This window comes from Cetorhinus maximus, chromosome 9 (assembly GCF_964194155.1).
Source record: "Cetorhinus maximus chromosome 9, sCetMax3.hap1.1, whole genome shotgun sequence".
Lineage (NCBI taxonomy): Eukaryota > Metazoa > Chordata > Chondrichthyes > Lamniformes > Cetorhinidae > Cetorhinus > Cetorhinus maximus.
This window is the reverse complement of record NC_135887.1, coordinates 99978700-100004820: the sequence shown is the minus strand read 5'-3', so window position 1 is coordinate 100004820 and position 26121 is coordinate 99978700. Positions and strand designations below refer to the sequence as shown.

Below are 26121 nucleotides of genomic sequence, written 5' to 3'. Positions count from 1 at the left end.
CATTCTAGAGCCAACCAGAGGGCAGGCTATACTAGACCTGGTATTGAGCAACGAGATAGAATTGATAACCTCCTAGTGAAGGCACCCCTTAGTAGCAACGATCATAATATGATTGAATTTTACATTCATTTTGAGGGAGAAACGAGTGCATCCAAGGCTAGTATCTTAAACTGAAATAAAGGCAATTATGAGGGCATGAAAGGAGAGCTAACTAAAGTGAACTGGCAAATAAGGTTAAGGGATATGTCAATAAAAGTTCAGTGGCAGACATTTAAAGGGACATTTCAGAATACACAGAATACGTACATTCCGATGAGGAAGAGTGGAAGGACTACCATCCGTGGTTAACTAGAAAAGTTAAAGACAGTATCAATCTTAAAAAAAAGCATATAATTAAAAAAAGATGGGTGGCAGGTCAGAAGATTTGAAAGAATATAAAGAATGACAAAGATTAATAAGGAGGGAAAAATTAGAGAGAAAGCCAGCTAGTAATATAAAGACGGATAGTGAGAGTTTGTATCGATATTTAAATAAGAGTTAAAGTGTGCGTTGATCCTATAGAGATCTGGTCTGGGAAATTGATAATGGAAAGTAGGGTGATGGTGTATGAATTCAACAGATATTTTGCTTCGGTCTTCACTATAGAGGACACAAATAACATTCCAGAAATAGCTATAAATCAGGAAATGGGAGAGGGGGAGAAATTTGGGAAAATTACAATTACCGGATGGACTTCACCCTAAGGTCTTGAAAGAAGTGGCTAGTGAGATAGTTGATGCACTGGTTTGAATTTTCCAAAATTCCCTAGTTTTGGGGAAGGTTCCATTAGATTGGAAAATAGAAAATATAACTCCTTTATTCAAGGGAGACAGAAAGCAGGAAACTATAGGCCAATTAGTCTAACATCTATCATAGGGAAAATGTTAGAAGCTATTATTAAAGATGTTATAACAGGGCACTTGGAAAAATTCAAGGCAATCAGGCAGAGTCAACATGCTTTTGTAAAAGGGAAATCATATTTAACCAATTTATTGGATTTCTTTGAAGGAGTCACATGTGCTGTGGATAAACAGAAACTGATGGATGTACTGTACTTAGATTTCCAGAAGATATTTGATAAAGTGCCACATCAAAAGTTATTGCAGAAAATAAAATGCTCATTGTATAGGGGGTAACATATTGGCATGGATTGAAGATTGGCTAGCTAACAGGAAACAGTTGGCATAAATGGGTCTTTTTCTGGTTGGCAGGATGTGACAAGTGGTGTGCCATAGGGATCAGTGCTGGGGCCTCAACCTTTTACAACTTAGCTAAATGACTTCGATGAAGGGGTCAAAGGAATGGTTGCTAAATTTGCTGACAACACAAAGATAGGTAGGAAAGTAAATTGTGAAGAGGATGTAAGGAGGCTACAAAGTGGCACGGGTAGATTAAGTGAGTGGGCAAAGATCTGGTGTATAATGTGGGCAAATCGTTCATTTTGGCAGGAAGAATAAGAAAAGCTTATTATTTAAATGGTGAAAGAATGAGGAACTCTGAATTCAGCAGGAATCGCAAAAAGCTGGTATGTAGATACAACAGGTAATTAGGAAAGCTAATAGAATGCTATCATTTATCATGAGGGGAATAGATTACAAAAGTAGGGAGGTGAAGCTTCAGTTGTACAGGGCATAGATGAGACCACACCTGGAGTATTGTGTACAGTACTGGCCTCCTTATTTAAAGAGATGTAAATGCGTTAGCAGTTCAGAGAAGGTTTACTAGACTAATACCAGGAATTTGCAGGTTGTCTTTTGAGGAAAGGCTGGACAGATTCAGCTTGTATCCACTGGAATTTAGAAGAATAAGAGGCAGCTTAATTGAAACATTTAAGATATGGGGGGTCTTGATAGGGTGGATGATGAGAGAATTTTTCCTCTTGTGGCAGAATCTAGAACTAGGAGTCACTGTTTAAAAATAAGGGTCACTCATTTAAGACAGGTGAGGAGAATTTTTTCTGAGGGTTGAGAGTCTTTGGAGCTCTGTTCCTCAAAAGGTGGCGGAAGCAGAGTCTTTGAATATTTTTAAGGCAGAGCTAGATAGATTCTTGTTTAACAAGGGGGTGAAAGATTATTGGGGATAGGCAGGAATGTGGGGTTGAGGTTGCATTCAGATCAGCCATGATTTTATTGAATTGAGGAGCAGGCTCAAGGGGCCAAGTGGCCTATTCCTGCTCTTAATTCGTATGTCCATATGTAAATCTAAAACTGAGTAAAGATTGACTTCTGATCTCTTCCTGCACCAACTGGCTGTCAGAAGTTTAACATGGGTTAAGTGTCGGGAATATTTATGCAACAGTGATCATAGTATCAAAAGGTTTAGATTAGCTATGGAAAAAGGAAAAGGAGCAATCTAGAGTAAAAACACTTAATTGGAGTGGGGTCAATTTCAGTCAGGTGAGAACGGACATGTCCCAGGCAATTAGGAATAAAAGATTGGCAGCCAAAACTGGAATGGAATAACGGGCTGCCTCTAAAGAGGAGTTGGTTCAGATACAGTAAAGTACATTCCCACCAGAGGGAAAGATAGGGAAACCAAAGCCAGATCTCTCTGGGTGATAAAAGACAGTAAGATGAAGCAGAAAGAGAGAATGTATGACAGATGTCAGATTGGTAATAAGTGAGAATCAAGCTGAATATAGAAATTTCGGAGGGGAAAAGAAAAAGGAAATTAGAGAGTCAATGGATGAGTCTGAGAAGAGACTGACAAGTAACATAAAATGGAATTCAGAAGTCTTTTATAGGCATACAAATAGTAAAAGGGTGGTAAGAGATGGGGTAGTGCCATTTGGGAACCAAAAAGAGTCTATGCATGGGGGCAGAGGGCATAGCTAAGGTACTGCATGACTATTTTGCATCTGTCTTTACCAAAGAATATACTAATGGCAAAGTCAGAGTAAAAGAGAAGGTTGTTGAAATACTGGATGAGCTAACAACTGATAAAAGAGATATTAGTAAGGCTGGCTGTATGCAAAATTGATAAATCACCAGGACCAGATGGGATGCATCCAAGAATGCTAAACAGGATGCTCAGAAAAGTAGGGGTGGAAATTTTGAAGGTCGCAGTGTTACAATCCCAGCTGATGTTAATACTGGATAAGTAAGATCCCAAAGTGAAAAGGTCCTAACTTTTTAATGAATCCATGGAAGAAAAAATAACATTCACAGGAGTCTGCTGATGAACTTTTAACACAGAATAAAACATTTATTAAACAGGAAAAATGAACTATATTACCCCAGACAAAAAGGTTGGAAAAATCTCAATACAAACACAAGAAAACGATTCAAATATTCACTATTCCTTCATCCCAGCTATTTCTTTACAGACACATAGAAATTCTTGGAAAGATAAAACAATTTACTATATCTATATTATATTCAGGGCAAGTGTGCAGTACATGTGAACCATGGTGAGCTATGGACAGATACACCACACTTCAAAGTAAATAACACATGCAACCAAATCAGATTCCATGGATTTCTCAACAACCCACCAAGACACTTGTTACACTGTTAGCCAACCAGTCTCACTGAAACTCCATCTTTCACACGAGGGTTTCCAATCTCCACATTTGAAAAATTTGTCTTGGAATTCTCTCCAAAGGTCGCTACCACTCAGACAGTTTCAACAAGAATACGCCTGCAGGATTTCCATCTTGCCTTCTGAGATTCTTCTCCCCTGGATCTCCATGTACACTCTAAGCTTCACCTTCCAAGTACATTTTCAGATCTTCGGCCATGCCAAGCAGAACACCACTGCTCCAAAAGGGTACCCTTGTCCTTACAGCCTGCAACATGGAGTAACCAACTTTGACTGCCCTCTCAGATTGTCAGGGCTTCTCTCGAACCCACTTTGCTTTAAGTCTGTTCCCCACAGCTGTCTAATTCAGAATCAAATGCTCTGCTCCTCTCTCAACTTCGTTTAACAGGTTATATTTCTGATCTCCGACATTGTTCTTTACCTAGGACTGCCTTCTTGGATCAGTTTCTGTCCTATTCCCTTGTTTTGGACTCTCTTCTTGGTTTGGGACCATCTCCCTGTCCCCTTCCCTGTGTCCTGCTCCCTGGGACACCTTCTCTGCAATGGTGCTCTTCTTCAGGTCACCAGAACTGCAGTTTCATGCCATTTTACATTCCTTCTTTTACTTTTGCACATGTGCGCAAGGCCAATTGCCAGTCTAAAGAATGTAAAAAAGACAAACATTTCCCATCCAGCACATGCATGAAATTAAGAAACCCATGCATGTGTGGCCATCTCCCAGCTGGCGCATGTGTAGGATGCTTGAGGCCAGCTGGGAATTGTACTTCCTGATCTCCAAACTCCTGATCTCTGACTGCCGATTAAGGTAAGTATCAGAGTTCGTCACAATAGAACCAGAGTCATTTACGGCACAGAAGGAGGCCATTCAGCCCATTGAGTCTATGCCAGCTCTCCTCTTTAGATACAGGGGTGGCGTCAGAGAACTAGAGAATTGCAAATGTTATACCCCTGTTTTTTTTTAAAAGAAAAAGTACAGGTCAGTCAGTTTAGCCTTGATGGTGGGAAAGATTTTAGAAACCATTATCTGGGGCATCCCAAAATCCAGAAGGACCTGAAAACCAGCAACTTGAAATTGGCATGCAAACCCAATTATTCTTTTTGATTCTCCTCATTCTGTGATATTTTGTTATCTTGGTTTCAGGAAAAGCTATGCTGTATCTCCTCCTGGGTCCTTAGTATTGAAGGGTAACTGACATTAAAGAAGAACAGGAAGCTAGGTAAAGGTGGAGGGAGAGGTAGTACTGTTAATCAAGGATTGCACTGGTGCAATAGCTAGAGATGACCTCGGTTCAGGAGATTGGGATGTAGAATCAGTTTGGGTGGAGATGAGGAATAGTAGGGGAAAAGAAGTCACTCGTGGGAGTGGTCTACAGGCCCCCTAACAGTAACCACAATGTAGGACAAAGTATACAAGAAGAAATATTGGGTGCCTGTGATAAAGTGATGGCAATAATCATGGGTGGTTTTAATCTACATCTAAATTGGAAAAATCAGATTGGTAGAAGTAGCCTGGATGAGGAGTTCATAGAATGCTTCTGAGTTTCTTAGAGCGACATGTTCTGGAATCAACTAGACAGCAGGTTATATTAGACTTGGCATTGTGTAATGTGACAGGATTAATTAATGACCTCAGAGTGAAGGCACAATATGATTGAATTTTACATCCACTTTGAAAGGGAGAAGAGTGGGTCTAAGGCTAGTATTTTAAACTTAAATAAGAACAACTATGCGGGCATGAAAGCTGAGCTAGCTGAAGTGAACTGGCCAGGAGATGGATCAATAGAGAAGCAGTGGCAGACATTTAAGGGGATATTTCAGAATACTCAGAATAAGTATATTCCTACTATAAAGAAAAATTCTAAGGGGAGGATCCACCATCCGTGGTTAACTAAAAGTTAAGGAAAAAGCATAACTGCACAAAGATGAGTGGCAGGTCAGATGATTGATCAGAATATAAAGAATAGTAGAGAATGACAAGAAGGTTGATCAGGAGACAGAAATTGGAGTATGAGAAGAAGCTAGTTAGAAATATAAAAATGGATAGCAAGAGTTTCTACAGGTATTTAAAAAGAAAAAAAAAGTACGTAAAGTGAGTTTTGGTCCCCTTTGGGGTGACAATGGGGAATTAATAGTAGATAATAAGGAAATGGCAGATGAAATGAACAAATATTTTGCTTCTGTCTTCACTATAGAAGATACAAAAAAACATTCTAGTAATAGTGGTAAATCAGAAGGTTGAAAGGAAAGAGGAACTTGGTGAAATACCAATCACTAGGGAAGCGGTACTGAGCAAACTGATAGAGCTGCAGGCTGACAAATCTCCGGGTTCTGATGGACTTCACCCTAGGGTCTTAAAAGAGGTGGCTAATGAAGTAGTAGGTGCGTTGGTGTGAATTTTGGAAAATTAACTAGATTCCAGAAAGATTCCATCAGACTGGAAAGTAGCAAATATAACGCCTCTATTCATGAAAGGAGGAAGGCAGAAAACCAGAAACTATAGGCCTGTTAGCTTGATGTCTGTCAGAGGGAAAGGGTGTTGAAATCTATCATCAAGGAGGTTATAGCTGGGCACTTAGAAAAATTCAAGGTAATTGGCAAGAATCAGCATGGTTTTGTGAAAGGGAAATCATGCTTCACCAATTTATTGGAGTTCTTTGAAGGAGTAACGTGCTGTGGACAAAGGGGAGTCTGTAGACGTGTGTACTTAGATTTTCAGAAGGCATTTGATAAGATGCCACATCAAAGATTATTGTGGAAAATAAGAGCTTATTGTGTAGGGGGTAACATATTAGCATGGATAGGAGCTGGCAGAAAGCAGAGTATGCATAAATGGGTCTTTTTCTGATTGGCAGGGTGTGGCGAATGGAGTCTGCAGAGGTCTGTGCTGGGACCTCAACCTTTTGCAATTTATATCAATGACTTAGATGAGGGGAGCAAAGGCATGTTAGCTAAATTTGCAGATGAGACAAAGAGAGGTAGGAAAGTGTGTTGTGAAGAGGACGTAAAAAGGTTGCGGAAGGATATAGATTGAGTGGGTAAAAATCTGATAGATGGAGTACAATGTGGGAAAATGTGAAGTTGTTCACTTTGGCAGGCAGAATAAAAAAAAAGTATTACTTAAATGGAGAACAGCTGCAGAATTCGAGGTGCAGAGGGATCTAGATGCTCTAGTGCATAAGTCACAAAAAGTTAGTATGGAGGGACAGCAAGTAATTAAGAAGGCTAATGGAATGCTATCCTTTATTACGAGAGGGATTGAATATATAAGTAAGGATGTCATGCTTCAGTTATACAGGACATTGGTGAGGCCATATCTCGAATACTATGTGCAGTTTTGGTCTCCTTATTTAAGGGAGGATGTAAATGGGTTAGAAGAGATTTACTAGATTGATACCTGGAATGAGCGGGTTGTCTTATGAGGAAAGGTTGGACAGACTGAGCTTGTTTACAGAGTTTAGAAGATTGAGGGGTGACTTGATTGAAGTATATAAGGTCCTGAATGGTCTCAACAAGGTGGATGTGGAAAGCATGTTTCCTCTTGTGGGTCAGCCCAGAACGAGGGAGCACTGTTTTTAAAATTAGGAGTCGCCCTTTATGACAGAGATGAGGAGAAATTTTTTGAGGGTTGTATGGCTTTGGCTCTCTGCCTTGGAAGGCAGAGACGGGATCGTTGAATATTTTTAAGTTGGAGGTAGATAGGCTCTCGTTAGGCAAGAGAATCAAAGGTTATCGGGGGTAGATGGGAATGTGGAATTCGAAACACAAACAGATCAGCCATGGTCTTACTGAATGGCGAACAGGCTCGAGGGACAAATGGCCTACTTCTGCTCCTATTTCATATGTTCGTATGTTGGTTCCTTCAGCTGTCCACTTCTTCTTAAGAAGCATAACTGACAGGTGACCTTGTCAAAGAAGTATGGGAGTGTTATTTCTGTTACAACCAGCATTCCGATTGTATCGGGGTTGCTGGGAAAACGCATCTGGACGGCTCCCTTACTACTTCCCACAGCTAGTCAAATTTCCCAGGGACAGCTGGCGAGTAAGAACAGAAGCCTTCAGGCCAGTGGCAAGTATCTAATTCAGGCTATATTGGGGGTCATTAATTGTGATTTTGTCCACAGGTTCCGTAGAGCTTCAGTGGCTCACCAACTGTAACGAGGCAAGAGCTCAACAGGAGGAGGCTGTTGTTTGTAACTTTATTTTTCATACTTTATTTCCTGTATTATAAGTATTTTATGGATTATAAGTACAGGACCCAAAATCCCCAAATCCGGCGCACGTCCAGTCCCAAGCTTCCCAGATATGGGGTCTGGTACCTGTATTTCAGACGTTGCTAAGACTGGATAACAAAACAATTTAAGAGCGCCATGGTTCATGCAATAAATATAGTGGCAGGAAATTGGGTCTTTGGCCATGGATAAAACTGTGCAACACTGAAAACACGTTGTTTGAGGATTGAAGAAGAACTGCTGCATGAGTGGAGATGTTATCTCAATTTGTCAGGATGTCCAGGTTTGCAGCATGCTTAAAAGGGAGCAGAGGGGAGAACTTAAGGGCACAGCTGACCATTACTGCATGCTAGCTGTAGGTATTCTTGCAGCAGATGGCACAGCTGTCAATGCTTTCCTGGTGATTCTGAACAACTACAGGCAAAGCTGCTCTGATAAATTCAGGTAGGTGTGCCTCTACCTTTTAAATGCAGGCATGAGGATGCTATTACTTGAGCACAGTCTGTCTCAGCTGCATTTTATAACCTTCATCCAAAAAGTAGTTTGCAAAAATGGTGTGAAATCACATGGTCTCAAAGCCTCCGGTGCAATTCAGTGTTGACAAACGGAGAGAAGAAACAGAGGTTAACAAAAAAAAACATTTTTTTTTAAACAAGTCTTATTTAAGAGTCCCAGTCAAAGAATTCTTTCTCAATGTGAGACACTACTTTCAGAAGAAGGGTGATAAGGACTAGAAAAGCAGGAGAAAAAGTGGAGGATAAAGAACATCTGATTTATAAAAAAAAACAATAACATAATGTCTTCAATAACTATAACCTTGTATGCATCCCTCCAAGCTCCACTTAAGAGACATTTAGCAAACAAGGTATCTTTCGCATTTAACTCACCTTATCAAAGTTCTGCATTTGTTCCCGGTTGCTGAACCAAGATTCCTTGTCCTGGTTTGGCTGAATTACAAACACCTCATAATCTGCAAACATCTGAGTAAACCGATTGGCAAAGACTTCCCTGATTTGGATGTTAAGCTGATGAATCTTCAGCTCCTCCTCATCACAGTGAACCTTCAAATCTTTGTTACTTCCAGCTTCCTCTCTCAATTCCAACTGCAATAATACAACAGGCAACAGGTCAATCATTCCTTAAGTTTACCACACTGCTTGTAGGGATGATGGGAATCCTTGAAGCCACCTTGATGTCACTGATGAAGATATTTAGCTACTGTTTCGATAATGCATTTGCTGAAAGACTGCTGCTCATTTAAAGAACACGGTGTAGAATTTCTGATTCTTCAAAAACATTACATATAGTTTACAACCATACTATATGTGGGGTAAAAGGTTCCCATTGAGGCAAGATGCTCAATCTGAATTAAACAGGTATAGCTTTTGGCTAAGTCTACTTCATAACACTATTTAGGACATCACTAACTGACATCATGTAGAACAACTTGATCTGCTTATTGTTGAGATCACATTAAACAATGGTGTTTAAAACTGCTGAGTTTTTCCAGCTATTTTTGTTTCACGTTAAACAATGGCGTTAATCCAAAAAAAAAGTTAATGTACAAAGCTTGTGACTGAATAACACATTTACTAATTTGTTTTTCTTTTTACTAAGAACATGCCCTGCACTTTGAACTTATGGAAATAAGCAATGTCAGAACTAAATCAAGCTCATAGGAAAGAAATGGCATGAAACAATATCTAGATTATTTTATAAAAGAACAGCAGCTGAAAAAATCATTTTATTCAACCAATAATGGTGAAATAAAGCTCCTGTGAACTGTAGTCAGAATGAAAAATTAAAGTTTGACATCACAGCAAATCTGATACCACAGCAGAAGCTATGCAGAGCTCAAGCTTTGCAATCAGTTGCACTTTTTAAAAAAAAATATACAGCTGCCAAGTACTTGCAAAATTATCTATTTCTCTGGCAGTTTTTAATTAAAAGTTTTGTTCAGCTCCCAGCAAGAGCATCTGACTGGAATTAAGAGAAGTCTTCACAGTGAAAACTGGTGATCTTCCAGTGCAATAGGAGCTCAAACCATTCATATTCAACACCTGCATTGAATACAATTTGCAGCTCATAACTTTAATTAACCTGCCATCTAATCAATAGGAAAATTGAAATGTGCACCTGTAAGAAAATACCAGGGAGGTCTTGTGGCAGTGATGGCATCCTTACCTCTGAACCAGATGCTCTGGTTCAAGTCCCACTTCAGGACTTCATGGCCACAGAAGGTACATTCATAACATGGCCAAACAGGTTGATCATCATCCTGTAAACCCTTGCAATATGCCTGATGGCAGACAGTAAGAGCGGGAAAGTTTCCTGGTCACCCATACTGCAGAAGGCAACAGCAAACCACTGCAGTACTATGCAAAGTATAAGCATGAACCAATCCAATGGAAGTCCCTGGTCACCAGTGCCCTCTAAATGAGGAGGAGGAAGAAAATAACAAAGATTTTGATAAATTACTGTGTGGTTAAACTCAAAACAGCCTTAATGAGCTCTTAAGGAATTTGGAACAGAGAAAGCTTATATAAATAAAATGAATAGTTCATGTATTTTTGCATAATGGCTTGTTCATAATACTATGCACTAAAGTAAAAATCCAGACTCCCAAGTTATATGTCCTAAAGTTTTTTTTTATGTTCTCCTGTTATGAAAACCGTACTTACCTCGTTGAGAGTGAAGGTCGGGAACTTCAACTCCTGATGGACCTCAGAGCTTTTGCACATACACGGAAGAGGAGTCCCGGAGAGGGTTCAGGGACAGGGAATGGTCCCAGTTCAGTTAAAATGAGAGGAGCAGAGAAACAGGCTCCAAACAAGAAAAGGGCTGCATGGAGCAGACTTTAAGCAAAGAAGATAGCTGAAGGTTGGTGACTCAGCTGTGAGCCACTGAGGCAAAGGTACCCCTTTGGAGCAGTAGTGTCCTGCTCGGTGCAGTCAAAGAGCTGCAGTTGTGCTTTTGGGTTGGTGCTTGGGTGCACACTCCAGAATCCAGGGGAATAGAATCTCAGGAGACAAGATTAAAACCTTGCAAGGTGGGTTGTTGTTGATGCCATCTGAGGCTGGTAATTGAAGAGGGTTCAGAAGAAGCCCTGAAGATCCAAGAAGGCAGCCGAAGGTTGATAACTCCATGCTGAGGGCTATTGCAGCAAAGGTACCCCTTTGGATCAGTAGTGCTCTGCTCGGTGTGGCCAAAGGTTTGAAGTTGTGCTTGTGAGTTGGTACTTGGGTAAATACGTGGGAATCCAAGGGAATGGAATCTTGGGAGATGAGATTGAAATGGGTTGGGCTGTTGTTGACACCATCCAAGTTGGAGCTACTTCTTAGAGGCATTTCTAAGGCGAGATCTTCTAAGGTGAAGACTGGAATTCTTCATGAGAGAGACAGAATTTAAGTGAGATTGGTTGACTGTGTTACTAACATCTGGGTGGGTTGTTGAGCAATCGATTTGTTACATCTGCCTGTTAGACGGATCCACGTCGGTTGGTAAAGTTATAACAAAGACACAGCTAGGCCCTAGGCCCAACCATCTCCAGCTGCTTCATCAATGACCTTCCTGCCATCATAAGGTCAGAAGTGGGGATGTTCGCAGGTTATTGCTCAATGTTCAGCACCATTCACGACTCCTCAGATACCGAAGCAGTTCTTGTCCAAATGCAGCAAGATCTGGACAATATCTAAGCTTGGGCAGGCACGTGGCAAGTCACATTCTCACCACACAAGTGCCAGGCAATGACCATCTCCTACAAAAGAGAGAATCTAACCATCGCCCCTTGACATTCAATGGCATTACCATTGCTGAAACCCCCACTATCAATGTCCTGGAGGTTACCATTGACCAGAAACTGAACTGGACTAGCCATATAAATACTGTGGCACTGCAGGAATTCACCAAGCCTCCTTAGACGACACCTTCAAAACTCAGAACCACTATCATCTAGAAGGACAAGGGCAGCAGACAGATGGGAACACCATCACCTGGAAGTTCCCCTCCAAGCCATTCACCAACCTGACTTGGAAATACATTGCTGTTTCTTCACTGTCACTGCCCTCAAAATCCTGGAACTCCCTCCCTAACAGCATAGTGGGTATACCTGTACCACATGGACTGCAGCAGCTCAAGAAAGCAGCTCACCACCGCCTTCACAAGGGCAGTTAGGGGTGGGCAATAAATACTGGCCTAGCCAGTGGCATTCACATCCCATGAACAAATTTTTAAAAAGCTGCTTTCTTTGCTGGAGAGAGAGTTAATTGACTCAGTCAATACTATTCCCACTCCAGTGTCCCAGCTATCCTCCATTTATAGGTGTACAAATACCCATCGCCTGTTTAACAATGTAATTGTCATTAAACATTAATAATGTAATTAATAAGCATTGACAGATTCCCCCTTTTCTTTTAAATTAAACTTTTGAAAACTCAAGAACAATCTTTCAAACTAAACAAAATTATATGTATTTTTTCATCTTCTATGTTTCACATTATATTATAATCAACTTTAATAGATCCCATATTCCCCTTTCTTTAAACATTTTTTTCTCCTTTACCATATATAAATAATTACAAAGCAATCAAAGAAAATATCAGTTTTCCACATCCTCATTATAACACAAGGTGTCCCTCCTCCAGTACATCTAATAATTTCTTGGAGCAAGCACCTTTCTTTGTAAAACAGTCTGACAATTGGTGACTTGCATGCACCCATCTTTATTTTAGAAACCTTTCTTTCTAACATTTCCTTTATGTTAGCAAGGTCAATTCTCAACATTTTTTCAGTGTCCCATTGTCCCAAAGAGGGCGGTTATCCACATAACATTCTACCGGCAAACTTTTCTCATATTGCCCCTTGTACAATATTTCCTTCAGTATATTAGGAAAGTACCCCTATATCTTTTGCTTCTACTAACGCCAGTGTTTTAGCAGCTAAGGTGTTTTTAACTGCCCTTTTATATTTTCTTCGCTTCCCAGGCCAATGGATAACATTTATTATTCATTCCCACCAAGAATATGATAAACCCTGCTGTGCTAAAATATCCATCTGGAAAATTGGCATGTGAAGCATCACTAAAAATGACAAACCTCACATCTTGTGATATCAATAGAACATTGCTGAGTATGCCTTTAGCTGAATACAACGCGTTTTCAACAGGACAGACTCAACTGAGAAATACCATATTCGTGACACATCATTCAATGCATAAACATACTTGTTGAATTTCTCCAGTTTCCCTCCTATATTGCCAGCTTCTTTAGCTAGTTTCAAAAACACTTCCCTTTGAAATTTCTCACCCTACAAAAATACAGCTCTTATATCAATCGATTTACATTCCCAGGAATATGTTGCTAAAAGAGCTAAGAAAATCTTCAAGCTCACTTTTCTTGCAACAAGGGAGTCATCCTGACATCTTGATCACCAAGTCTTTCTTCGAAGCCCCGAGCGACTGATCTAGCTTTAGCCTTTTATGTGCCATCACTAAGTAATTTTTCTATGCATATCCATCTATCTGATAAGGCAGGCTGTCCCCTGTCTGGTATGTCAGTGTATACTCTTTTTTTGCTTGGCATCCTTTATCAACTTATCTTCTAATTTGTTAGTAGTCACTAAGACTTCTCAATTATAATTCTAGTGACATTCCCAGCCTGTTCTATGGTCCTTGTTCTTATCAAACTACAACCTTTACTCGCTCTCCTCTTTCTGGACTACTGCTACATAATTTCTCCCTCTTATGATCAGAGTCCCTTTTGCAAGTCTGTGATCCTTTCCTAGTGCCATGATCATTTCCTTGTCCTATGTTTTGGAACACACACTGCGTTTTCTGGCCTTCCACATCTTTACCTCATTTTGCCAATCCATGGGTCTCAGCTCCTGTCCCTCATCTTGCACATTCAGCCAATGTTTGTATTTACCAATGGCTTTTCTTGCACTCCCTAAAATGGTGGTATCCCTGCACACACTGGTCCCTACTGGCCTATATGTTACTCTAGTGCCAACTTTGGGTACTTGTCCTTTGGGATAATTAGCCTTATCCTGCACTTCAGTGTCACTCCGTTCATATTCAATCATCCCTTTATCTGCCGTAATCTGCTCCTCGTAATTGGCCAACATATGTGTCTGTGAAGTGCATGGTACCTCTTCATTTTCTATGCCTTGTTCAGATTCTGTAAATGTACAATCAGTGCCAGTTAGCTGCAAGGAATGTACCCTAACAGCTTGATTCCCATGTCGTAAAATTACTGCTTTCCATCACTGCCTATAACTCTCCCAGGTGCTTTCCATTCTCTGTCCTTCTCATTTGTAATATACCATGTCCCCTGGATTAAACTGTATTTCTGATGGCCTTAAGTGCCGTAAGGCTTGCCAAATTTTCTCTGAAACCTCAGCTTTGATGAATGCCTTTCTCCCTGCATGCAGGACATTCAAACGCACAGGAAAAAGATGAACTAATCGTAGTCTCTTCCAAGGCCGGGGGATGATCCCACATTACCTAAGTTATTTTTGGGTTTCTCCCATAAACTAATTGATAGGGACTTTAACACAACCCAACCATTTGAAGTGAATTCTTAGCCTGGGCTGCCCATGCCAGGGCAGATGTCAGCTTACCACTCGGTTGGTCAGCTAAGATTTTGTGAAGCATCTCATCAATTACTCCGTGACTTCTTTCACAAATCCCATTACCAAAGGGACTTTCCGTTGTCGTGTTCATCACAACGATTTTCATATTTTCACACATGCTTTTAAATTCACTGTTGGCAAGTTTCCCCCCATTGGCGATTAGGAATTTAGCCGGTGCTCCCAGTCCAGTTCCTATCCATTTGTCCATTATCTTGTCCACAATTACCTTTTTATTTTCTTTACAATATATTACTGTTGACAGAATGAATCTAGTTGCCATGTCCACGATGCATAAGAGAAAAATGTTTTTGTCCTTATCCCATACCTTCAAGTCCATTGCTACAACTTCATTAAAGTCTCTCGCTAAAGGGAGACTCATTGCAGGGTGTTATGGTGTCCACCTATATTTTCTACATACAGTATATTTTTTTTCCTCATTGATCGCTTCTACAAGTTTATTATATTCATCATCCGTTACCACTGCATCCTTTAGAAGGATTTTTAACCTATGGCAAGATGGATAGGCAAATTGCTTATGTAGTTTTAAAACAATTTGCATTTTTCCCATTAAACTCCTACCCCTGATGCCATCAACACTTCTTTACCATTGTGATTAGAAATGTTAGATCTTGTTGAGGGAATACAATAATGTCCCCATTGCATAAACTCTAAATCGACAGATTTCCCAAAAACAATTGCCTTATTGTGTTGCACATCTAATTTCATTTTAACCTTTTTCACCGATGGCTTACTCAATAGTAAGAGTATTTCACTGGATACTACATCTGTGCTGATAAAATGGTTTACTCCAGCTATGTTACACAGAATAACCATTCCATTTAGTAACTTTAACATCTTATCGTCCCCGAACCTCAAGTATAACTTTCATATTCCTTAACCTTAACTTCAGTCTTTGCTATTTAGAGAATCCAGGTAACACTTTAACCAATCCACTCCACATACTGTGGACGTACACCCACTGTCTAATATAGCAACATTGAATGGGTTTTCCACTAGAACACCCATCACCAGACTAAAGTTTCAGGTGACCAGTGTAATTCTGTCTGACTGATCAGTATCATCATCTTCCCTTTCCGATCCTTCCTTGTCATGTGTCATTTCAAAAACCCTGTTATTCCCTTTCGGACAATTCATCGCATATTGATATTTCGAGTCACATCTGAAGCACCTGTTTCTGTTCCTCAGTTATTCCTGGGCTCATTCTCCTACTGTTGTTACCTACTTCCTGTCATCTGTTAGAGATGCCAAAAGGGTCTCTAGCCTCATTTCTTTTGTTTGTGGTTCTTCTTTCATATTGATGCTTGCACCCCATATCTAAACGGTTTCAAAATGCTGCCCACATTGATTCGTCCATCTTTTGTGTTACTGCTGAATGTTCCTTTGGTGCCAGGAAAGTGGCTGGAAATCAATGTTCCCTCAGAAATTTTTTTTTAAGCTTCATATGCATTTAACAGTTCATCTTTCTTATAAATTTTACCCATAATTTTTAAGAGATTATCCAAATTTTCCTCAGTTTTCAAAAGATAAGTTTCTACCTCTGAAAATACTTTGCACCTGATTCTGCTTCTGGTGGGAAGCGGAAGTGCTAAAGCCATACCTTGCTTTTTCTTTGGTAAGGGTATAACCCATGTCCATGTATCCACTTCATTTTTCCATTGGTCATAAGGTTCAGCTTCACAGAACAATGGTGGAAAATTATACTCTAATACTTTACACTTGGTTTCAGCCATTCTTCTTCGATAACAATCTTTTGTTTGAAAAGCTATCTTAGTTTCCAATCTTCACCTTTAGGCCAACCATTCTCTGCTAGAACTGTTAGACGGATCCACGCTGATTGGTGTAGTTAAAACAAAGACATAGCTGCTTTCTTTGCTGGAGAGAGTTTATTAACTTAGTTCACAGTCAACACTATTCCAATCCCCAGTGCCACAGCTAACCTCATTTATAGATGTACAAATACTCATCACCTATTTAACCATGTAATTGCCATTAAACCTTAACAATGTAATTAATAAGACATTGTCACTACCATTTATTGCATAGTGTGGTGTGTTCAACCACTGTTTGCTTGTCAATTCACATGTACCTCATATTTACCCTGAATGTTAGAGTATAAGATTGATGCTGTAAATTGTTTTCATTTTATCAATCTTACATAGTAAAGTCTATTTTTGTTTGTCAAAACCCATGGAATCCTGTGGCTTTATTCACTGAGCAAGTGTCTTAAATCTTAAACTTTGTCTATGACCAAATGTTATTGGTCCCTAACCGAACCTTACCAAAACCTGGGGTTCTGGTCAAGGGTCATAACACTCCACAATCATCATCTCTCTTTATCCCTATTTCTTCCCACATACTCTCACCCACAATGATCCCAAGGGGCCAACTTATGCCAAGATACAACTTCATGGGCACTACTCACCTCTCTGGCTCCCTACTCAACAATCTTCATGTATGAATCTAGACAGTAAGTGTTAACTGCTTCAACTGTATGGAAGAAGGGAAAAATAAGAGCCAAGGACCCACACTCAAAACTTTCAAGAAGGATTACGATACAGTAATGAGGAACAGAAACTGTTGATTTTCTTCTCCCAAACCAAAGGACAGCGAGATCAATTATTGCACTTCCACAATTGCCCTATCTAAGATCCACAGACTCAGACATGCTGGGAGCTTGTCTGTTTTTACAATCAGTTCATGTTCCAACTGAAACAATATGTGAAACAAACTTTAGAAAATGTAGCCTTTTGCCACCCAGATGATAACACTATAAAGCTACATAATGGCTGAGATTTATTGGGGAGGAAAAGGGCACTAATACCAGCCTTTTAAAAAATACACAGTGGTATTTTTGTGGCAATAATAATTGAGCATTTAACTGAAGTAGGATCGTCTTCTGCTAGTTAATAGCAGTTCTGTCCCATAAATAAATGTACCTTCCTTAAAAAGGGAGATAATTTTGTCACCTACTGTCAAAAAATGATTCATGAACTCTCTAAAGCAATTATTGGCAATAATGTTATTGCAACAAAGGAGTTCCACAGAAGGCATGCTTCATCCAAGCTCCTATCATCTTCTCCAGGTCTAGTCTACTACTCTGTTCACTGATGAAAGTAATCTTCTAATTACTGGTTTTTCTTTTGTTTTCTGCATTTGAGAAAAAAAAGTTGAAATCATTTGGGAGTAATGTTTTTTAAGTTTTCATTAGCAACACAATTCTGGGAGGAAATAAAACATTAAATAATAGACACACTGGGTGGAATTTTCTGCCCCTGCCAGTAGCAGGGATCGTGACAGGTGAGGGCACTAAATTTAGCATGAAGGAAAAAGACAGTTTCCTGCCAGCAGAAAATTAGTTTGGAATTTTGTTCTCCTGACTTTGATTGCGGGTTAAAGGTGGATCGAGTTTCCCACTGAGCTATGTTGAGAACCACATTTGCAGCTCAAGAATGCTCATTAAAAGGCTAATTCACGAGAATTATGTTACCCCTCCAAATTATGTGGCTCACCAGCGAACAATTAGAACAGTCTGTTTTATGACTGTATAAGTGGCACACATCTGGCGGGCTTCAGTTCATTCATGACTTGGAGGATAGTAGGTGCTGCTATCGCCTTTTAAGGCCGTAACTGCAAAATATCAGGTGCCTGTAGCACAAACTGCTCCAAGGCTGGGCACAGGAAGCAGGGCCAGCAGGGAGGGGTGAGACAGAGGCAGGACTAGGGCGGGGCGGCACACAAAAGGGAAAGGTGAGGTGGAGGCAGGGCTGGGGTTGGGACATGAGAGGGGAAGGTGATCTTGAGCTTCAACTCCATTTTCCCACCCGCTCCCGATATCCCTTAATTCCCTGTGGACCAAAAATCTGTCTATCCCAGCCTTAAATGTATTCAATGATGGAGTATCCACAACCCTCTGTCCTGGGGCTGAGGCACACTATCGAGGGCATATATCAGAGTGTGCCCTGGTGCTGAGACCATGCTGTCAGGGACATATATCGGAGACTGTCCCGGGGCTGTTTGAGGCATGCTATAGGGCTCTGCATGGCACATATTTCTTGATCCCAGTCTTAGGCATGGAAAGGCCTCTCTGAGCAGTGACAGTGACAGTACTGTGTGTAGGGTGTTGCTAATCACCAAAGGCATTTGGTCCTGGGGGTTTGAGTCATGGCACTGAGAGACAAAGGGCACAGTTACATTCAGGGGAGGCATCTGGATTCTGCATGTGCAGCTGAAAAGTCATGGGGTAGGTATTCGATGGTCCTGTGGGGCAGGTCCTGAAAAGTAAGTGTGTATGTGGCCTCAAGAAGCGGGGGCAGGGTCAGATCGACAAAGGGCAAGGGGGCATCAACGCTGAAGGGATCGGGGGGAGAAAAGGAATATCAACAGGTACAATGATGGAGTTAAGGGTTAACAGTGGGAGACTGGATAGTGACAGGAGGAATGGGAATTAAGAGGCAATGAGTATGGAGGAGGATGGGAGGAATTTGGTGGATGATAGGGGGAGGTTGGAAGCTAGTCTTATTTATTAAAGTTAAGAGCACCATTTTCGCAATCACCGAAGAATAATGCAGTTTGAAAAACAAGCTAGGAAAAAAAAATCGATAGAGGAGGGTCTGAGGGCATGTGGGAGGAGTTCACCAAAACAATTTAGGGCCAGTTGAAGGGGCACCCTATAAATTTCCTGCTCAAACCATGAAAAACATGGCTCAGCTGAGCATCACAGAATTGTTTCAGTGTAGAAGGAGGCCATTCGGCCCATTGTGTCTGCACCAGCATTTTAACAGTGCCAATCTCCTGCCTTTTCTCCGTAACCCTGCACATTGTTTCTATTTAAATAATCATCCAATGCCCTCTTGAATGTCTCAATTGAACCTCCCTCCACCACACTTCCAGGCAATGTTTTCCAAACCCTAACTACTCACTGAGTGCTGGACTCAAGGGTCTAATGCACAATGAACAAGCTTTGCTCCTTTACTAATGGTCCATATTCAGACAAGAATCAGGTGCTGCGGTGCACGTGCTGCAGTGCAAGTGGTCTTACTTGGCATCTGATCCTTACAGAGACATATGAAAAGGGATGTAGGCTGCTACACAGCAGCGAAATGGACCCTACAAGCCTCAATGTTTCCAGTGGTCATGGCTTTCAAGGCACCATGCTTGCAGTCATGACATAGGTGTCAGGATCGGGTATCGATAGTTATTGCCAAAGCTGCTGGTGCACAACTAACAGTAGCCTGACTGAGGGTTATAGCACATGGTCTATTGAGCCTAAATAAGACCCTCATTGTGAATGTGCAGTCACGTCTGAGGGGAATGCTCAGCCACCTGTCAGCCTCCTGCAAGGGGTGGCTTGGGGATGCCATGTACAGACTGAAGGAAGGTCAAGGGCTACAGACTGGATTCCTGCCTTGGATATGGGGTAGAGGGAGGGGTCAAGGGAGACCATTCAAGGGGAACTACTATTGATTGCTCAATTGTATCTGTTCATAGGTACAAGGAGTGGAGAATGCAGGCTGCAGGCAGCGTTGCCTTGTTAATAGCTATGATTAGAATGAGAAGGGCTCATCACTGATTGGCGCAGTTCTGGGTACAGACCATCACCCTAAGGAGCAAGAGCCAGCAGGGCCCCAGGAAGTCCCAGATGCTGCCATGGAGGGGCAAAATTCACAAAGGTGTTTGGTGTGACCAAGGGTATATAGAAGCCGCAGCTCATACATGGAAAGGAGCGAAAGACAATGCCACAGGCGTCTTCACTTGTACAAGGATGTGGTAGCTCACATTTTCCACCTCATACCGCAAGGACTTGGAGGGCAGCCTGTGCCGGTTACTTTGAAGGTTACCACTGCACTGAACATTTTTGCCAGCGGATCCTTCCAGGGCTCAACCTTTACGGTATCTCACAATCGGTGACACACAAATGCATAAGGCGGGGGAGTGACAGTAAAGCTCACCATTACGTGCAGTCCTGCATGGATGAAGCAAGCCAGGCTGCCAGAAATTTTGGATTCGCTGCGGCCTCAGGATTCCAGCAAGGGCAGGGCTCCACCGCTTGCACAAATGTGGCCCTGGGAGCTCCCTGGCAGCAGTCTGTGAGAATCACTCATAGAAAAGGATTTAATTTTCTGAATGTTCAGCTAATTTATAATCATAGAAAGCAGATCCAGCATATTTGTGCTAGGTAGCCAGGGAGCTCTCACGACTCTTGCATTTTGAGACACTCACAGGTGCCACAGTTCCTTGAGGGACCTCAGTGCTTAGAGGGTTGGCTCCTCAGTGATAGGGAGCAACCCCATAAGACATGGCTAAATACGCCCATGCGTTAGCCACAAAGTGAAGGAAAGGTACAATGCTGCACATTCCATCACAAGGTCCTTAATAGAGCAAATATTGGCCTCCTAAAATGTGGTTCCAATGTTTGACCGGTCAGACGCACCTCTTCCATACTCACGACAGAGTGTGTCCCACATTATTGTTGTTTGCTGCACCTTGCACAGCCTAGCGCTGCAAAGGGGGGGATGTGTTGTCAGGAGGAGACATTGAAGGGCTAAATGTCTCCTTGGACGAGGAGGAATTGGAACGGGAAGACTCTGAAGAGGGAACGGATTCAGACAAGCCAAGTGAGGATGACACGGCACAGGCACAACACGGCAGATGTGCAGCCCAATAGCTACCAGATTCCAGGAGTAATAAGGGCAGGACAAGTTCTCACAATCAAAGTTCTCATCAGCCTTCAATGCAGGAGACACAACAACACCTTCATTCTCAGTGTGAACATATCAGGAAAGGTCATAAATCTCACAATGATCGCAGAAGCAGCATAAGTCACCTTCTGCCTTAACGATGGGGTCATCCTTGGAAGGCATAGTAGCCTTGGCAACATGTGGTCACTGTGGAAAATGATTAGTCCTCCATTAGCAAACCTCCTTGCACAACTCTAAATAGTGCAGTCTTTCCAGCCATGGCGTCAACAAGTCAGTAGGCATGGTAGCTTTCAAGGGTCTGAAACGCCAATGCACACATGAATGCACCCTGTCAGTTCACCCACCTCCTGTTCACAAAGGCCAATCCTTTCTAAATACCCTAAGTCAATGAGTTCCCAGTCATGCATTGAATTCCATATCAGGTTACGTGCTGTGCATTTACAGAAGGATCATGTAAAGCACCGCTAGGCAGCTGTTCAGGAGCAAAGTAAGATTATCACAGGTAAGGAGGCGGTTTCATCAAGATGAGCACACACCCTTATATCACAGTTATATCACAGAATCACAGTGCAGAAGAGGCCCTTCGGTCCATCAAGTCTGCACCGACACGTGAGAAACACTTCAAAGTTCCCGTTTGAGTATTTGCTACTACCACCAAGATCTGCACCTACGGCAGCTCCACTCGGGCCCGCGCCCTGGGCTTCCATGCTCACCGCAGCGGCTCCTCCTACTCATCGTGGTCTAGTCCCCGCGGGCTCTGCATTGCCGGCGACGGCAGGGTATGGGCCTGACACTCCAGTGCCATCCATTTTCAGGGGTAGTTGATTCGGCAGGTGAGTTGTTACACACTCCTTAGCGGATTCCAACTTCCATGGCCACCGTCCTGCTGTCTATATCAACCAGCACCTTCTCTGGGGTCTGATGAGCATTGGCATCAGGCGCCTTAACCCAGCGTTCGGTTCATCCCGCAGCACCAGTTCTGCTTACCAAAAGTGGCCTACTGGGCACTCACATTCCACGCCCGGCTCCAAGCCAGCGTGTCAGGCTTCTTACCCATTTAAAGTTTGAGAATAGGTTGAGATCGTTTCGGCCCCAAGACCTCTAATCATTCGCTTTACCAGATAAAACTGCGTGGTCCCTTCGGAACGGCGTTCGCCTATCTCTTAGGACCTATGACATCACATTCTCATACCCCTCTTGCAGACATTTATAATGTCACAGAATGTTCCCAACTTCCATAGTTCAGCGTCATGCATGGGGAGAGTGGGAACTGAGAATGGAATAATGATCAGCCTTAAACACAGGGAAATAACAAGCTGCAGGGAGGCATGAAAGCCTACGTCGCTTGACAATGAATACCACTTTTTTCCAAAACTGTCATAAAATAAACGCCATTTCAAAATACACTTTGGAGAAACGATTATAACGTTCATCACAACAAATACTTGTGCCATCCAGGAACAACAGGCGATAGCAGCAGCATAATCACCAACCTTGATGAACAATTCTCCTGAGCCCAAATTGTGTCTGCCTTAGATCTAAGGTTCACAGGTGTATTGTCCAGCCATCATTGTTACATATGATCTGCCGTTGGTGATGTCGCAGACCGTGGAAATAAAGGCTATTCACTGTAGTGAGATTGTGTGAGAATTGATGCAACTGAGGGTCGAGATGGGGGTTCATTGGGGAGTACATTTTTGACCCCGAATGAACGCAGGACCTTGATCGATTAGCCATTGAACCACTGAGACTTGGAAATGGATTAATGCAAAATATATTTACAAAAGCAAAAAGTATATACAATGAGTGAGCACCCGTGCCACCAGTGTGCATTCAAAACTTCTTGATTATTTTCACCCTACCACTACATCTAGCTGCAGCCCCAGTATCCGCAGCAGAAGTGGAGACACCATGCTGACTGCTATGCTCTGTTGTCTGAGATTACTTTGACAGGGGTCCTCTGGTGGTCTGAGGCCTTGAGGGCCCCGGTCTGCTAAGTGTTGCCTGTTCTGGGGCAGGTGCACCTTCCTCGGTCTCACCTGCTAGAGTTGATGGAGTCACTGGCAGAGGGGAGTCGGAGCAGCAGTATCCTGGGTGGATGCCCTTAGGGTGCCTGGCTGGCACTCCTCCTCTCTGACCATAAGACCATAAGACATTGGAGCAGAAATTAGGCCATTCGGCCCATCGAGTCTGCTCCACCATTCAATCATGGCTGATAAGTTTCTCAACCCCATTCTCCCGCCTTCTCCCCGTAACCTTTGATCCCCTAACCAATCAAGAACCTATCTATCTCGGTCTTAAATACACTCAATGACCTGGCCTCCACAGCCTTCTGTGGCAATGAATTCCATAGATTCACCACTCTCTGGCTAAAGAAGTTTCTCCTCATCTCTGTTCTAAAAGGTCTTCCCTTTACTCTGAGGCTGTGCCCTCGGGTCCTAGTCTCTCCTACTAATGGAAACATCTTCCCCATGTCCACTTTATCCAGACCTTTCAGTATTCTGTAAGTTTCAATCAGATCTCCCCTCATGCTTCTAAACTCCATCGAGTATAGACCCAGAGTCCTCAAACGTTCCTCATATGTTAAGCCTTTCATTCCTGGGATCATTCTCATGAACCTCCTCTGGACCCTCTCCAGGGCCAGAACATTCTTCCTGAGATACGGGGCCCAAAATTGCTCACAATATTCTAAATGTGGTCTGACCAGAGCCTTATAAAGCCTCAGCAGCACATCCCTGCTTTTATATTCTAGTCCTCTCAAAATAAATGCCAACATTGCATTTGCCTTCCTAACTACCGACTCAACCTGCAAGTTAACCTTAAGAGAATCCTGGACTAGGATTCCCAAGACCCTTTGCACTCCAGATTTCTGAATTCTCTCCCCATTTAGAAAATAGTCTATGCCTCTGTTCTTCCTACCAAAGTGCGTAATCTCACACTTCTCCACGTTGTATTCCATCTGCCACTTCTTTGCCCACTCTCCTAACCTTTCCAAATCCTTCTGCAGCCTCCCTGCCTCCTCAATACTACCTGTCCCTCCACCTATCTTTGTATCATCTGCAAACCTAGCCAGGATGCCCTCAGTTCCTTCATCTAGATCATTAATCTATAAAGTGACAAGTTGTGGTCCCAACACTGACCCTTGCGGAACTCTACTAGTCACCGGCCGCCATCCTGAGAAGAACCCCCTTATCCCCACTCTCCGCCTCCTCCCAGACAGCCAATCTTATATCCGTGCTAGTACTTTGCCTCTAACACCATGGGCTCTTATCTTACTGAGCAGCCTCCTGTGCGGCACCTTGTCAAAGGCCTTCTGGAAGTCCAAGTAGATAACATCCATTGGCTCTCCTTTGTCTAACCTACAAGTTACCTCCTCAAAGAATTCTAACAGATTTGTCAGGCATGACCTCCCCTTGATGAAACCATGCTGACTTTGCCCTATTTTACCATGCACTTCCAAGTATTCTGAAATCTCATCCTTAATAATGGACTCTAAAATCTTACCAATGACCGAGGTCAGGCTAATCGGCCTGTAATTTCCCGTATTTTGCCTGACTCCCTTCTTAAACAGGGGGGTTACATTAGCGATTTTCCAGTCCTCTGGGACCCTCCCTGACTCCAGTGATTCCTGAAAGATCACCACTAACGCCTCCGCTATCTCTTCAGCTATCTCCTTCAGAACTCTGGGGTGTAATCCATCTGGTCCAGGTGATTTATCCACCTTCAGACCTTTCAGATTTCTTAGCACCTTCTCCTTGGTAATGGCCACCATACTCACCTTTGGTTGCCCAATGTCCCCTCCATGAATCCTTGAGGAAAAGAGGCACCTGGAGGAAGGTCGAGATGCCCCATCCCCCTCTTGCCTAGCCATTGCTGAAATGCACCCATGGCTAGAGCGATGGTGTGGAAGTCTGAGCACAAATCTAGCAGAAACTGCTGGAGCTGGGTCTCCAAGGTGGCCATCACCCTTCCAATGGAGACTTTGCTGCACTTGCATTCTGGAGCCACGACATCAGACAGAATGTGGATAGACTCCTCCATCCTTTGTTCCAGTCTATTGATGGCATCCGACAACTCTGCCTGATGTTCCCCTGCCTGTCTCTGCATCTCTGACACTTCTCTTAAGGCCAATTCCAAAGGCTTGTCATCAGACTCGGACTGAGCAGGGGCCTGGTCTCCAGCAGTACTCCAAGTATTGGAGGCCACAGCTGTCACTGTCTGAGACTGCTGCGTCGGTGAGGTGATCAGCAGGTTGTAAAACCAAGCCTACTCTAGAACTAGGTCCCACCGAGGTGCATAAATCTGCACTGGTGGAGGATGCAGGTGAACGCAGTGACGATTCTTCATGGTATGTTTGGTCTGCCTCCTCATCTGAGGTGGCCTGGGGCTGAGTCATCTGCAGGAGGATGTCCTTTAACTTTTCTTGCTGGTACCTGGAAAAGAAAGAAGAGAGAACTAGTGATTGATTAGGTATACTCCTATATTAAAGATCGCTCACAGTCGTGGTCTGCATGTGGCCGATGTATGCAGGATGCATTCTCACTAACTTGTTGGGGGAAGCCAATCAATCCCTATCTTCTCTAGCCAGCTCTGTAGCTTGTTCCTCTTAAGGGAAGAATGCCCTCAACTCTGGGGTCCCCCCTCTGGTCTTGGCTCTCTCCCTTTTGTTATAGGGAAACTTGTCCTGCATAAAGACAGGTAAATTGACTGTGAGCACTGTGGATGAATGAGCAGTCCTTTTTTTTATTCATTCACAGGATGTGGGCTTTGCTGGCTGGGCCAGCATGTATTGCCCATCCCTAACTGCCCTTAAGAAGGTGGTGGTGAGCTGCCTTCTTGAACTGCTGCAGTCCCTGTTGTGTAGGTACACTCACAGTGCTGTTAAGAAGGGAGTTCCAGGATTTTGACCCAGGGACAGTGAAGGAACAGCGATATATTTCCAAGTAAGGATGGTGTGTGACTTGGAG

General features: G+C 42.6%; 1 protein-coding gene and 1 long non-coding RNA gene across 6 annotated transcripts in view; one reads left to right on the top strand and one right to left on the bottom strand.

Annotated features, from left to right (window-relative positions):
* Positions 1-26121, bottom strand: part of dennd5a (DENN/MADD domain containing 5A) — a 367813-nt gene that overhangs the window by 181842 nt on the left and 159850 nt on the right. For all 5 annotated transcript variants that reach the window (XM_078549185.1, XM_078549187.1, XM_078549186.1 and 2 more), the window contains one exon: positions 8696-8911. In XM_078549185.1, the coding sequence (XP_078405311.1) occupies positions 8696-8911 (216 nt within the window). The remainder of the gene's footprint in view (positions 1-8695; positions 8912-26121) is intronic.
* Positions 1-26121, top strand: part of LOC144684864 (uncharacterized) — a 65569-nt gene that overhangs the window by 10985 nt on the left and 28463 nt on the right. The window lies entirely within an intron of this gene.